This window comes from Eulemur rufifrons, chromosome 5 (genome assembly GCF_041146395.1).
Source record: "Eulemur rufifrons isolate Redbay chromosome 5, OSU_ERuf_1, whole genome shotgun sequence".
Classification (NCBI taxonomy): domain Eukaryota; kingdom Metazoa; phylum Chordata; class Mammalia; order Primates; family Lemuridae; genus Eulemur; species Eulemur rufifrons.
In genome coordinates this window covers 13,142,501-13,158,467 of record NC_090987.1, presented here as the reverse complement: position 1 = coordinate 13,158,467, position 15,967 = coordinate 13,142,501, and the positions used below count along the sequence as shown (strand labels likewise).

Sequence of the window (15,967 nt, the reverse complement as noted above, 5' to 3'; positions counted from 1 at the left end):
GAACAAGAAAGGTTAGAGATGAGGCTGGTATCCTTCTATGTGTATGTGTGTTTAGGGCTGTCCTTGATCATGCAAGGGGGTTGAATAAATTCTACAAAGTCATACAGCATGGGGTAAGACACAGGCTTTTTTGGGGAAAGGAAACTCACAAAGCTAAAGTCTGCAAGCAGAGGTGCATGTAGTTCCCCAGACTTTCATTTTTCCCCATGGACAAGTGCGTTAGGGTGTGTGATGAACAGGGTATAGGTTCTACACCAGTAGATGGAGCCTTAGCCTATATGGGCTTTTAAGGATCAAGTGGGAGAAAATGTTCTTGTCAGTAGGAGTGTATGCAGGCTGCTTGGCACCAAGCTGGATTTGTGGTGCCAAATGGTTACAAGAATTTTCTGGGAAAGCCAGCTGCCCTGCACCCTGGGAAATTTGGAGTGGTAGGATGTTAAAGACCTTCTCCCAGAAGGAGGAAGCCTCTGGTCAGTTAGGAAGCTAGGCCTGGATGCTACCCTCTTGCGAGGAGAATGGGGACCCCCGGGTCTCAGCTAGCTCCTTGTTCAGGCAACTCATGGTGCGATCTCAGTCTCATTTCCAGACAATGTTGCTCCTTACATATCAGAAAAGCATGCAAAGGCCACATAATTAGGGTTTTATATGCCATGTTAAGTAGTCTTGATTTTAACCTGTAGGGACCACTAAAAAATTTTGAACAGTGACTTGCTCAACATGATCAGATTTGCAAGTTAAAAGGAACATTCCGTAGCAGTGTAGTGGTGAGACTGAGGGATGTGAAATCAGAGGTGGAAAAATGGATATAGCCAAAGAGAAAGAAGAGAAGGGCTTGAACCAGGGCAGTGGCAGAGCATGGAAAGGAAAAGATAACAGAGATATTTGGAAGTAGAATTGACAGCCTTTCTGGTTAATGACTGGATGTGGGGTGAGAGTTACAGGGGTTTGCAGAAGTCAGAAATGACTCTCGGATTTCTAGCTTAGATGTTGTACATTCTGTGGTTTTGACAAATGTACGAAGACATATATCCACCATTACAGTATCATACAGACTAGTTTCACTGCTCTGAAAATCCTCTGTGCTCCACCTGTTCATCTCTCTCTGCCTCCAGCCCCTGGCAACCACTAATCATTTTACTGTCTCTATAGTTTTGCCTTTTCCAATGTCATACAGTTGGGATCATACAGTATGTAGCATTTTCAGAGTGACTTCTTTCACTTAGTAATATGCATTTAAGTTTCCTCCATGTCTTTTTATGACTTGATAGCTCATTTCCTTTTAGAACTGAATAATATTCCATTGTTTGGATGGACCACAGTTTATCCATTCACCCACTAAAGGACATCTTTTGCTTCTGAGTGTTGACAATTATGAATAAAGATGCTATAAACATCTGTGTATATGGGCTTTTGTGTGGACATAAGTTTTCAGCTTATTTGGGTAAATATCAAGGAGCACAATTGTTGCATCATATGTTGACATTATGCTTAGTTTTGTAAGAAATTGCCAAGCTGTCTTCCAAAGTGGCTGTAACAAATACAGTTTTGATTTAGTGGATGAGGAAAAGGGTTCATGGGGGTTAATTGACTAGTCTACGATTTGACAGCATGTGGGAATTTCTACCAAGGTTCTACCTTTCTCTCTGTACTCTCCTCACCCAGTGCTCAACCTAAGCAGGCCCTGAAAACTAACTTCAAAGGACTGACCTAAGGATATCAGAGTGGTAGAAGTTGGGTCCTAGGTTTGTCAATCATAGAATTTTGAACTCTCACTCTGCTCCCTTGCCTCAGCGCTCCCCATCCAACTTATCTGCTTTCTTATTTCCATAGCACCACCACTCTAGGTATCGTTTAATTTACTTATGTATTATGTCTGTTCCTGGTAGAACATAAACTTCGAGAAGGTAACGATCTTTGTGTAAACTAAAAATAAAATCCTAAGTCCCTCACTGACTGAATGGACCCCCCCCTTGGCCAAGAGGACCCCAGTAAAACCTAAAAAACTGAGATCCTGGCCATGATGGGATGGGAGGTTAGACACACCTCACTATACCCCCCTCCCTTTAAGGGTTTAGCTACAACTGACCAGCATTAATGTTAAAACAGAGCTATTACGACTGACAGTACAGACTCTTTTGGAAATAAAATATCAAATTATAAATAAGACCTAAGGCAATGCCAGGCAAGGGTTTAGTCAGACACCCCTGCACTTAAAGAATAAACTGTTTTCTAACTGCCACAAGATTTTCTTTTTCTCAAGCAGCTAAACAAGCACTGGCCTTTAGATAATCAATATTAAAACAAATGCAGTTCATGCACTGCCAGATGCTGACTAACTGACCCCCGGTTCCACAAGCCGTAACTACAGCTTTGATTGGACAAGAAACTGATTTCAGTAACTTTTGCCTTATAAGAAGACCACCAACTACAGACTGGTTCTGGACAGTTTTACAGCGGCTGAGCACTTGAGAGCCTTTGTGTTTCTAAAAAGACCTTTTGACATATAGGGCCTAATTGTAATACATTTAAATGTTAAGTCTCCACCCCAAGGTGAACATGGGTCGTATATTACATGCATGTTTGTTCAATACACAGGCGGCAGGACCATCTTGATGAATATTCATATATCCTCCCATGACCTGTTGAATATGTATAGCTGATCAGCCTGTTTAGCATAAATCCCTGCCTCCATCCCCTCCTCCTTAGAAGTGCCTGTTTCTCGTTTTTGCCAGAGGCTACACTTCCCAGCATGCTGTAAACCTTTAGAAGAAATAAAGTTCTCTTTTCTGAATTTATAGCTTGTGTGATTTTTAGGTTGACACTTGTTCACTGGTGTTTCTCAAGTGCCTAGAACAACACCAATTGCATAGTAGGTGCTCCATAAAGATTTGTGGATAAATGAATGAAATAAAGAATGCATAAATTAGTGAGTGAATGAACCAAAGGTAATCTAGGATTAGGACTGTGTTAATCCAGGACCTGGAAATTTCAAAATTTGAGTTCTATTCCAGAACTCAATCTGCCACTTAATCTTGGCCATGCCAATGAACCTTTCCGGGCCTGTGATTGTTCATATATAAAATTAGGTGGTTATTTATTCATCCAAGATGTTTCCTTGCATTCAAGTGCTACAACTCTTCAGAGCACGGAACTCAGCGGCGTCAAAAGTCCCGCCTTTTCCAAGCCCCGCCCACCAGCCCTGCCCATCTTTGGGCCCCGCCCCAACTCTGCTTGACCCGCCCACAGTGCAGGAGCACCGCCTTCCTTTCGCAGTCATCCAATAGCCAAGATACACGGTTAGGTGATTGCGAGGGGGCTTTAGGTGTCCTCATGGCGCCTGACCACAGTCGGGAAATTCATTTCCTCTTGAGTAGTCACTTACCCGAGTTGTCCTCGAGACATGCAGGATCACCCGTTGCCCCAAGTTCACTCCGAAGGGTCGGATGAGGACCCTGAGCCCGGTCGCTACCCTCCCTGAGAGCCCTGGGTCTTCACTGGCCGAGGCTCTCGTCCCGCGTCATTCTGGGAGTGGTAGTTTTCTTTCTCCAGGCTCCTCCCTGGCTGTCTGGTGGCCAAGACTCCCGGGACTACGATTCCCAGAAGCTCAAGCGAATCGCGGTCACGTGGCCCGCAAGGACGCGGGGCTGGTGGGCGGGGGCCCGGCCGGTGCTCCGCAGCTGTCTGTAACACCCGGAGCCGGCGGGCCACCTGGGTCCCCAGAGACCCCGCCATGGTACGCGCGGGCGCCGTGGGGACGCGTCTCCCAGCGTCTGGCTTGGACATCTTCGGGGATCTGAGGAAGATGAACAAGCGCCAGGTAACCGAGAACGGTGGGGAGCGCTCCCGGGGGCCGGCATCGGCTGTGCTTGTGGGGAGTCGGGGCTTCCCGGGTAGGGCTCCAGCAAGGGCAGCTCCTGGTGACTGCGGCCCGGTAGCGACCCGAGGCTCTCGCGCTGGGGTCTTAGAGGCCCTGAGTTCAAATCCTCCCAGCCCCACGTGTGTGCGCGCTCTCTTGCACTGACAAGATCACAAGTAGGGGAGGGTGGCCAGGAGGAGAAGAGAAGAAATCTTGTGCATTGGATCTCAAATGTGGTTGAGAAAACCACAGCCAATTTGTGGGAGAGATGACTCGAGCGTGAGTGACAGCTGTCTGCACGTATTTGAAGGGCCACCCGGTGAAGAGGGAACAGATTTCTCTGTGAGGCTCCAGAGGCCTGACTGCCCGCGGGTGGAAGTGGCAGAAAGGCAGGCGAAAGGGAACTTTCTGACAATGAGAGCTGTCCAGCGATGCTTCCCAAAGCAGATTTCCCTTAACCATTCGTCGGGACTAAGTAATGCTCCTTGTGCCTAGAGAGCTCACAAGTATGTTCAATCGGCGTGGACTGAACCAGTGTTCCAAAAGGGATTCCAGAAGTCTTAGCTAACTTCTTTCTCAGATTCCATCATTTTGGCTGCACCATGGATATAGGAGGCAGTTAGGGTCTTTGGGCAGCTGGGGTTGATTTCTCCTCTGTGGGAGGACTCAGAGGAAAACTTCCCTCTTGCTCTCTCCTTGGCCAGTTATTGGCCATCATCACTGTCTTTGGGTCTTTATCTCCTCAATATGAAGCATGAGTGAGTAGGGACTGGAAGAGCAGCCCTCTCAGTCAGGAAAAATGTGATTGCTTAAGCTTCTAGGTAGAGCTATATAACCTAAGACCTATAGAACCTAAGTATCATGATGAAGACTAATACTACTATTATTCTGCTAATAAATTGTACTATGAAAAATCTGACCTTCCTATCAGGCAGTTTTAATTCTCATGATTTTAATGGCATCCAGTTTCATTTGTTCCATTATATTGAGATGTAGGGTGGTGGCTGTGGCAGGGCACAACTTACACCTTTGCATGCGTGGGTGTGGGGTGTGTGTGTGTGTGTGTGTGTCTAAGTACACTTCAGACTAGTTCAGGAGTATGGGATAGTTTGGTGACTTGCTTTTCATGAACTATGTTTAGGATCTGGTTGTGTCTAGGTGTGCATAATTGAGGAACTCCTGTGAGTTTCTGTGATTAAGATGAGTTGCAATAGAAAATATCACTAGCTTGAAAAACCAAGAGCTGAGCATTGACATTGTTCACAAGAAAATCTTCTAGGAGATAGAGCTTTATTTAAAATTCGAGACTTATAATTAGCTGGTTTTTAAAATGTCTCTAAAACTGGTACTGATTACTGATGATTACAATGAGCAAACTATCAGAGAAGGCCTTCTGATGAATGTATCAATCCCTATACCAGTTTGTCCTTTAGAAGATCTGTGTGTTCCTACTGTCAGTGATGAAGCTGGCAGGCAATAAAACCAGCTTGGTAGACAATAAAACCAGTAGCTGGTTTTATTGCCTGTTTTGCTAGTCTTCTAATTAAAATTCAGAAGCTCAAGTCTATTGCACCCTGTTACTTTTTCTTTTTTGAGCTTTGTCCTTTTGCTTGTTTTTCTTCTTCCCTCCAAAATAGCATCCTATGGCACCTTGTCAGGCCTGCATGCTCCATCGGTCTTGGAAGCAGGACTTCCTTTTTCTGTTGCTCCTGCTTACTATTAATTAAGTCAGAAGCCACATGCAAGACAAGGGCTCTTTGTTTCCACAGTGAGGAAGAGAGGAAGAAATACAGCCACTGGTATTGCTGCTGCTTTGTCAGCCAGAATATCTGGGTTGAAATGTTTGCTTAAAACTCTTAGACATTGGCTATTTCCTCCTTCGTTGACAGTGACTGAATATGGCCTTACTTCTAAACTCTTTTGCAGTTATTAAGTGGAAAGCATACAAAGTTGGTAGGCAAAGATGACCAACAACAAATGGTACCAGTAAAACATGGCAGTCTGTTTTTTAGATCCCATTCAGCTTGTCAGTAGTTCAATAAAAATTGTTTCTAGATTCCAGGATTTTAAACCTCAACTCAGATTCAGTAGGTGCCTTAAAGGTAAGGTGTTGGAAGTATATGTATGCTCTGTGATTTCTCAGTTTGTTTGATTGTTAGGTTTTGTTTTGTTTTGTTTTTGTTTTTTTGTATATATTTGGCTATTTCCTTAGCAGATAGATGTCTGGCTCAAAGGAATTTTTTTGGAGGAATTAATTTTACTTTCCCACGATGAATTTTTCAAGCATAGAAAATCAAGCATAAGAAAATATATTCTTAGCATGAGGTCTTCATTAGGTAATTGGCAAGGTTTTATAATTTGCTTTTATCAGGGTGGAGCCTGATGGTTTGAAAACTTTTCTAAAAACAGCAATTTTTGTTTAAAATCATGGTTTGGGGCTTTCCAAATCAGATCTGTAATTCATATTGAAACAAGGGTTGTTTATCAAATCTTTTAAGTCAGGGGGAACAGGTGGAGAAGTTTTGCATGTGAACGCCAGTGAACAACTTCCGCTTTAGACTTGCAAAGCTGATGTGACTTGCAAAGCTGATTTTACTTTAGATGCAACCGTTTAACATTTTATAGCCCAACACTTTAACAACATCTGCTTAGTACTCCAGTTTCCTTTTTTGCTCTCCTGGGAACATAATGATAGTTTCATAATTTGCTATTGACACAGTAGTCAAAAAATGGTGTGTAACTTTAATATTGAATTATATTTATTTTCCTTTTTTCATTTACTGCACCAAAATACCCTAACAGTTATTTTGATTCACTTTTTATCTCCTCACTTTCCGTTGTATCCTTCATAATTGCCTCAAATTACATATTTCACATGGTTATAATATTAGCAAGAGACAGCTTTAAGCTGTGCTTTTCCTACCTTACATCATACCAGAATATGTTTTCATGTTTTGTTACACTCTTCAAAATTATTTTAATGGTTATATTAATGGTTATCTGTCAAATTGCAGTTCCTTTAAACAGTTTTCCCTCCTAGAATTTGGAATCAGTCCATGTTCATCATAGGAATTTTAAAGAATAGAGAATAATTTAAAGAAGAAAATTCAATAACTCTCATAATTCTACCATCCTGAGATAGTGTCTCGGTGTCTTGGGGCATCTTGTGTTTGTTTTATAACCTGTTTTATAGTTTGTTGAGATCCTACTGCAGCTTAGATTTTTCACTCAACACATTTTAAGTGTTTGGTTATATCATTAAAGTTCTTATGCATTGTTTTAAATAGCAGAGTAATCTGCCATTTTCTACCCAGTAATTCCTCTACTGTTGCTCATTTATGTCCTTTTCCACATTATTAGAATTAAGACTGTAATAAATATCTTTGGGCGATAATTCCCTGTCTGCCTTTATTTTAGACTGAATTTCTAGAAGTAGGATTACTGGGCCAAGAGTAACCTCTTGAAATAATGCCAAATTGCTTTCAGAATGGTTATATCAACATGCATCCCCACCACAGTATACTCTTGCCAGCACTGAGTGTTAGCATTAAAAAAAAAAAAAAAAAGAAATAAAGAAAGAGAAAGGATGACGGGGAGGGTAGAGGCAGTATTATTGGTTTGAACATTTTAAATGTTTATTTGCCACTTGTTTTTTCTCTTTGGAAAATTAGTTTTAAGCTTTTACCTTTTTTGGTTGGTATTTTAGGGTTTTTCTTACTGCTGGTTTGTTTGCATTTACCATATATTAAAGGTGTTTATTTCATCAGTATTTATTCAATAAATTGAGTACTTTTTGCCAGACCTGTGTTGAATATTGGGGACATAGCTATAAGCAAGGCTGAAATGATCCCTTTTGTGGAACTTACAGTCTAGTATGAAAAACACATTAAATAATTATATGTATAATTATGATGGTGATGGATGCTTTAAAGTAGTATAGGATGCAGTGAGAATATGCAACAGAACAGGAAGACCTAGGCTGGCCTACAGTAGAGGCTGGCAAACTCCAGTGCACCACCTGTTTTTATAAATAAAGTTTTATTGGAACAAATCCATGCTTATTCTTTCACATATTGTCTGTGGCTGTTTTCCTGTTACACTGGCAGAGCTGAGTGGTTTCAACAGAAACTATGTGTCCTGTAAACCTAAAATATTTACTATCTGGCCCTCTATATAGAAAGTTTGGCCAGGGCAGGCTTCCCTTGGGCACTGACATTTAAAGTTGGATTTAAAGATGAGTGAGTGCTTCATATATTAATGGGTCCAGGGAGGGAGCTTTCTGGACAGAGGGAACAACCAGGTGAAGGCCCTGGTGTGGGAAGTAGCATATGCTGTTTGAAGCACTGACAGATACCACCACCAGTGCAACTCGGGTGTAGTGAGTTTCACCAGCTGATGCTGGGGTTGGGGGATATATCAGGGCTTTAGAGGCCATGTTAGGTTTGGTCTTTATCCTTGGAGTAGTGGGACGCAATCAAACAGCTTTAAGCAGGGCATAGATACGATGAGATGTGCATTTGAAAACAAGTACAGTCGTGCATCACATAATGACGTTTCGGTCAATGACAGACCACACATATGACACCTGATATGCCGATGATTCTAATGTGCAGCCAAAGTTGAGAACCAATGGTGTAGAGCAGGCTCTCAAACTGTGTCCCCCAGACCAGCAGCTTCCGTGTCGCCTAGGAACTTGTCTGAAAGGCAGTTCTCAGGCATCACCAGCTGATTCTGGTGCACGCTGATGTTTGAGGACCACTGCTGGAAAGAATGGTCTGTACACCCTACAGAGCCACCCGGGCATGTCCCTATTTGGACTTCCTGAGTATCTTCAGCCCCACTTCTCCAGGTCTGTGTATTTTAAACTGTAATTAAACTGTTTAAAACTGCATTTTAAACTGTATTCAACACTCTAAAGGAGTCCACACCCCTACATTCTGTCTCGGTTAAAAGTAAATTTGATGTTTAAGGAAAATGATTTTGTGCAGAGCCGCATGATCTGGGCCCTAGCTCCAAACTCATTTCAAAAGGATGTTCTGGAAAACTGGTAGGGTGAACTGCTAGGTAGCTAAGATGGGATCTATCCTGTCTGATGTCACTTCCTCTGAAACACTAAAACTATAGTAAGGAGATTTTAAAAGTCATCATTTACTGCAAGATAAGTCCAGAGAGGAAACAAGATCCGCCAAATACTAGAAGCCAGAAAACAGATGGGAGAATGGTGACTGGCATAGCTTGAGCCTGAGAAAGCCAAAATCCTAAGTGGCAGTGGGGGACGCCGAGGAACAACTCTTCACTGTTTGTGCTGCAGAATCCTCCAAGACTCAAGAATCAGCAGTACTGGGTGTCTCCAGAACTGGAGGTGAAGGGGAGGGAGGGCTAAGATAAATTAGATCCCTGCTCTCCTGCCTCTTCCACTCACAGGTCTTACCCTCCCAGGCAGGGGTCTGGAAGTTTATTCCCTGAAGAGGTAAACAGGTGGTCTCTGGAGTAAGAGCTGCCAGGCCTAGTGGAGGATGTGGATCCCACCCTGTGAGTGACTTTATGTAGCAGAAGTGAGGGGCGGAGGTCCTCATATGTAAGTGAGCACAGATGCCAGGAGAACAGGCACGTGCAGGCAGGTGGGAGGGGGTCATTGAACTAGAGATGTGGGCATAGAGCCGTTTCCGTTCCAGAGTGTGTTGCTGAGAGCAGATGGTCCAGGTGGAGGAAGAAGGTCGCTGGAGGTGTGGAGGTCCAGGAATTGAGACAGCAGAGTGTTGCATGGGCCATGCACATGGCTCTTCAAATCACCTGGACAACCGCAGGGATTGTGAGAAGACTGAGGCAGGTACTAACATGTGGCGCCTCCCTGGAGTTTGAGTAGTACTGGATACTGACCACTGTAGCCTCTGGGAGGATGGCAGACGTTTGGGCTGACAGTTCAGCTCCCCACCAACAGGGTGTTGGGACATGGGCAGAAGTTGCTTTCCCCTTTGGTCCCCAGGGGTTGGCAGGTGTGGCAGGCAGCTGTGAGCAAGGAAGAGCCAGTGCTTCAGCGCGTCCCATGCAGGAGGGAGCGAGGGAAGCCCTGTGGATCTTCACACAGGGTCAGAGGTAGAGTGGATCAGCTTAAACCTCTTCCTCAGAGCTAACGTAACTAGCGATTGATCATGTAACCACTTGTGTGACCCTCCTGCCTGTGCTCTTAGCCAAATATTTGTTGTTCACCTTTTAAAACACTTATGGAAAATTTAAACATCCAGGTGTTTAAAGTTTTTGTTCACTTTTAAAATGTAATTTTCAGATGCAGAATGGCCTCGTTGCTAAGTACTCTGGTACCCTGAAGCTCCCATTGAGGGTGTCTTTGGCCATAGGGCTAAAGGGAGTTCTAGGTGAATCTACACTGTGTGGATCAGGGTTAGACCCTCTCGCTCTCCTCTGGACTGTGTCCGTGACTAGCCCGCAGCAGCAGGCTCTGGTGGTAGAACTAGAGTGGCAGAGCTCGTTTGGGTTTAAGGTGCTGGGACATCCCAGACAGGTAAGTAGAGCCTCCCTGAGGCTGTAGCAAGGCAAGTCCCCCAGATTGCTGTATTTCCCTCCACTTTTCTCTCACTTAAGGAGAGACGATATTTACAAGGCTTTTTCCATGGACAAAAGTTGAACTACTACTTAATTTTGTACCCCGTATGAATTAGTTTCATGTCCTAAAATCACATATTTTTGAAAATTTTATAAGTGCATCTCCAGCTGGGGGCTGTGAATATTTCATTGTTTTTCATTGTGGTTTGCCCTTTTTCGTTCCAGCTCTATTACCAGGTGTTAAACTTTGCCATGATCGTGTCTTCTGCACTCATGATTTGGAAAGGCCTGATCGTGCTCACTGGCAGCGAGAGCCCGATCGTGGTGGTGCTGAGGTGGGTCCCAGGGGCCACCCTGGACGGAGGAGCAGGGTCGCCTGAGTGAGAGCCAAGATTCAAGATTTTAATTGGATAAACTATTAGAGTCTTCTTTATTGATATCTGTTTTGAGAAGGTCTCATTTTTTTGTCTGTTCTTGAAAAATCTTATCTTTTTTAATAGACATTTTAGAGCTGTAGTCATGTTGATGCCAGTGCATTTCATCCACTTAAAATGACAGTTTAATAATATGGCATAATGCATTATTTGTGTACGAATTGATTTAAGCATAATTAATTTAAACATGTTTATTGGTTTTCTTTGTACCAGATAGGCAGGGAGTGTGTATCCCCAGCACCTAGCAGCGTGCCCAGTATTTTTTCAAGCTTCTTCACTAATAATACTGGTGTAAATGGCTACTGTCTTCTTGAGACTATTCTGCTTAAAATAAGTACAGCATGTTTATATTAGAAAAGTTAATATTAGAGTTAACTTCATGCAGCCATAGTCACCCAAGTAGAAACAATTAACAGTCAATTTGAAGTCACATGACCAGGTTTGGGAGCCAGTAGGTGCTTCAGGATGCTCTCTGTCCTGTGTGTCTTAGATCACGGAATCTGACTGTTGGTGGGGATAGTGTCGCTTTGTTTTGCAGGTGGAGCAGTGGGCTGTAGCAGTAACTTGCGCAGAGCTACAGCCGGCCAGTACAGGAGCTGAGGCCAGACACAGGGCACTTGGCTGCCAAACCATTGCCCTTTCCCTCTCCTGGCCATGCCACCATGTTGCAGGGCCACGGCCATGGTCCCCACTTCACTAGGGTGCCCTTGTGTGACTGGCCAAGGGGCATACTTCTAGAGTTTTCATGAATTTAGAAGCCTGAGGATAGCATAGCTCACAAGCAGAGCTGAGGGGACCTCTGATTCACTGGTGTTCACTCTGTGCTTCGGGAGTCCCCTGGGGTCCTGCTGGATAGATTAGGAGGGAGAAGGGGATGACGCCCACGGATTCTAGCTGCTTTAGCTTTGCTTCAGTGATGACAGCTCCATTTTTATGTGTTTTATATGGTTATACTTCCTGGTAAGATCTCACTTGAAGGAAGGATTTTAAGGCTTTTAAAAAAGAAGAAGGAATTTAAAACCTCAAATTTAGATGGGCCCTCTCACTTAACAGATAAGGAACCTGAGGCCCAGTGAGGCCAAGTCACAAGCGTCTCTTGAATACTGTTGGCAGAGCCAGCACTAGATCTGAGATGTGCCAGCTCCCCTTCCCAAATCACACAGACACACTTGACACAGAAGTTACTGTGAAATTGCTGCACTTTAGGGGCTTTTTAAAAAAGCATCCTTTGTAGTGCTAAAGCAGTTTGGCTTGTCAGCATAGACCATTTACATCCCTGAGGGATGTTTGGCCTCGGGGGAACCCCTGGCCCATGAGGAAAGCAAGTGGAAGTTGATATTAGAAACACTGAAAAGAACTGTTTTCCTGATGGGGTGTGATCATGACCCTTGATGCCAAACTCCAGCAGCCTCTTCTCGCCTCTGTGGCCTGTGCAGGGAGTCTTGTCCTCACTGCGGTCCCTTAACTGACACTGCCGACTGAGATGGTTTTCTATCAACATTTTCCCGTTGTGTATCTTTAGGTATTTTATTGAAGGAGTAAAGATGAAGCCATAGATGCAGAAGCAATTATTTTAAGCATTTTAGCTATTAGCTTTAAAAGAAAACAAAACTCTGAAGCAAATACGTTTTATTTTCAGAAGACGACAAAATAAAATCCTATGTCAGGGGACAGAAAAACCCCAAATTTGTTTTTACTCAGATGTTTTCTCTCTTTCCCTCTTAGTTCTATTTCTAGCACTTTCTTCCTTTCTATTCAGATCTCTTATTTTTGAATACTAGATCCATTACCAGAGTTAGTGACACTGGTTTCACTTAAATATAAACCTATCGGTAGGCACTCAGTGACAGGCTGCAGTAAGCATTTGCTGACTTAAACTTAAGTGTCTGCTGAGATGTTTGAGGCATGCCAGGGCTGGAGGGGAAGGAGGGCCACGGTTTCCTTTGAAGCTCTGTGTGTTCAGTAGCCTGGTTCTTTCTCTCCCTTTCTTTCTGTTCAACAGCCATTACTCATCCTGGTGCACAGCCCCCATAGAGCCATATTCCTAGGACTTATTATTTTCTCCTACATTAAAGCAGAGCATGAGAATTATACAATGAATTCTATTTATTAAATTTCAGCTTCCAGTAGATTATGATTTACTTTGAATCCACCAAAGATTTTTGGCATGGGTTTAAATTGCTATCATGTGGGATTATTTATTGACCTCCACATCAAAATTAGTCAATATTCGTTAGAATCTGCATTTCATAGAATACGGTAGAAAGATTGCTGCTGCAGTAGGTGTAAAAGACCTGGGTTCAAATTTTGTTCCAACCCTCTGCTTGGCTTTGGGATAGGTCATCCTCCCTAACTATACTCACTTGTTTGTTTCTCATTCCTTGAACAAGTACTGGAGTATCCTAAGTGCTGGGGATATGCTATAAAACAAAAGAATCGCCCTGACACCCGTAAGACACCCGTAAGAGCCTGCAGTTCTGAATGAAAATAGTAATGTATTTGTAGGAGGAGAACTTTTTTAAAGCTAAAAATTGGCAGCATTTATTCAGAGTCCACATTATTCTTGGTTATTTTTCTACCTAATACTAACTGCAGAGGGGCCTGCTGGTGCCTGTTCCATACTTAATTCTGAGTAGAAATCATTTCCTTTCTCCCATATTGTTATTACCTTGGGTGGTCAGAAGGAAACCACTCAGCTTACTTTATAGCTCTGAAGACTGACTTTGTTATTGATTAGATTTTCAGCTCTAACTGCTATGTTTATTCTTGTCACCTTTTGGACACAGGGTGACGCTGATGTTGACTTTGTGCTTCTTTCTAGTGGCAGTATGGAGCCGGCCTTTCACAGGGGAGACCTTCTGTTCCTCACAAATTTCCGGGAAGACCCCATTAGAGCTGGTGAAATAGTTGTTTTTAAAGTTGAAGGACGAGACATTCCAATAGTTCACAGAGTAATCAAAGTTCATGAAAAGTAAAGAAGCTTTACTTCTTTTTGTTTTTTGTTTGTTTTTGGGGGGAGGGTTGTAAATTTTTGGTAGATAGTTTTAATGATTAGTTAGGAAGTATTAAACACACTGGATTATGTTCCTAGTTCTGCCATTTACTAACTGGGTGTCTTTGGACCAGCTGCTTGACTCATTCTGTAGGACAGGAGTGGTAATATTTTACCCACAACTCACAGGATGATTATGAGAATTAAATGAACGAATGTTTACTAAAGCACTTTAAAAACTTAAATTGCTACACAAATGTAAGGTGGGATATATTATAACATGTTAGTTATTTGACGGAGCTCAAAGAAAAATCATATTATAACAAAGGATTATATTGACGTGAAAATTATTTTCTGAAATGCAGAAAAGCTGTTTCTGTGTGTCACTTTGATCAAAGTGGCATTCTCAGCGGTAATGTTCATGCTGGTGGATAAAAATTCCTTCCCCCAGCTCATCTTATGCTTTGGTCATTGAATATCCTACATTAATTCTGCCACCTGCCCACCCCCCAACAGCCTTGCTGTTCCCTTAAATGCCAGCGGTGACTTACTTATTAAGACCCCTTTTGTGGAACCAGAAACATTTATTTCTAGCTCAAATATAGAAAGTTCCCATAAAAGAGTACTTTACGAGATTAGCAAAAATGTTACATTTCATATACTTGGTTATTTATTTACCTTTATGCAGCTTAGTGTAGATTTTTACCTGTGTGAGTTATAGAATTCAATTTAGAAATACACATATGTATGTTTTTAAATAATGGAGCATTTCTCACCCCGTGTGTGGCATGTATGCATATGTGACAGGTAACTATTTGTACACGTCTGGTATCAGGTTCCCATTGCATTCAGTGTTTCCCCAAAAGTGTTCCCCAAAGATAGTGATACTTAAAATATTCACTCCATATCACTCTAAACATTAGAGAATCCAGTTTCAGTTTGTGTCGGTACATTGGTACTGTGGTTACTTGATGTCTACGTACTGAGGAAGAAGCATGCTCGGTCATAATGTGACAGTACCTGATTTAAAAGTAATTTCTAAAGATGATAAATTGTGGCCGGGTGCAGTGGCTCACACCTGTAATCCTAGCACTCTGGGAGGCCCAGGCGGGAGGATTGCTTGAGCTCGGGAGTTTGAGACCAGCCTGAGCAAGAGCAAGACCCTGTCTCTACTAAAAAGAGAAAGAATTTAGCCAAACAACTAAAAATAGAAAAAATTAGCCGGGCATGGTGGCTCATCCCTATAGTCCCAGCTACTCGGGAGGCTGAGGCAGGAGAATCGCTTGAGCCCAGGAGTTTGAGGTTGCTGTGAGCTAGGCTGACGCCATGGCACTCTAGCCCCAGGCAAGAGAATGAGACTCTGTCTCAAAAAAAAAAAAAAAAAAAAAAAAAAAGATGATAAATTGTTCAAAGCTGAGGAAATAATGATTTTTTTTTTTGCTGTGATTTGCATGAATTATGAGAGTCTGCCAGGATTTTTATCCTCTTGATTTCCTTTATAACCATGGCTGCAAATCAGCTTGGGCTTTCAGTATATTATCTTATTATAATAGTGCATTTTTTCATTCATCTTATTGAAAGATGACCCTTTTTACAGCTCCATAATGCTACAATATTATGTTTCTAGTGTCAAGGCTATGTGGAGCACCCATTTAGAATGCTTAAAATTAATCCCACATGTCTCTTTAGCACGCTGGTTTTATGCCATTTGTGATTCTTGTTTCCTTGCAAACTGGACTTTATACCACTATGCTCAGTGGTGAAGGAAATACTGTTTTAAACACGTTGTGCATTTAGCAAGGAAAATCAGTTTGAGGACAGCTAAGAGCACACTTGCATTTAAATTACGTTGTGCTCAAATCTGTGTGATCTGGGACCAAGTTTATGTCTAGAGTGAAGAGGAATATAATCCATGTTAACAAATTGGTCCATGAGGACTGAGAAAGAAAACAGTTCAAGTCCAACACAGCTTGTTAAACCAGCCTCATGTCCTGACTTCTGACCTGTTCTGACTTGAGGTGAACAACTGAAGTCAACCTGGAAAAGCTCATTGTCAGCAACATTTCGGGTATTCTGAATGTGGGCTTGAAAGGATTATACAGTGGTTATTCACATGATTTTGCT

General features: G+C 42.6%; 1 protein-coding gene across 4 annotated transcripts in view; it reads left to right on the top strand.

Moving 5' to 3' along the window:
* The first annotated feature begins 3,643 nt into the window (after positions 1–3,643).
* Positions 3,644–15,967, top strand: part of SEC11C (SEC11 homolog C, signal peptidase complex subunit) — a 15,684-nt gene continuing 3,360 nt past the window's right edge. For 3 of the 4 annotated variants that reach the window (XM_069467941.1, XM_069467940.1, XM_069467942.1), the window contains exons 1-3: positions 3,644–3,817; positions 10,643–10,752; positions 13,673–13,822. In XM_069467941.1, coding sequence (XP_069324042.1) covers positions 3,731–3,817; positions 10,643–10,752; positions 13,673–13,822 — 347 coding nt within the window. In that variant the 5' untranslated portion in view covers positions 3,644–3,730. The remainder of the gene's footprint in view (positions 3,818–10,642; positions 10,753–13,672; positions 13,823–15,967) is intronic. The other variant, XM_069467943.1, reaches the window with a different exon arrangement.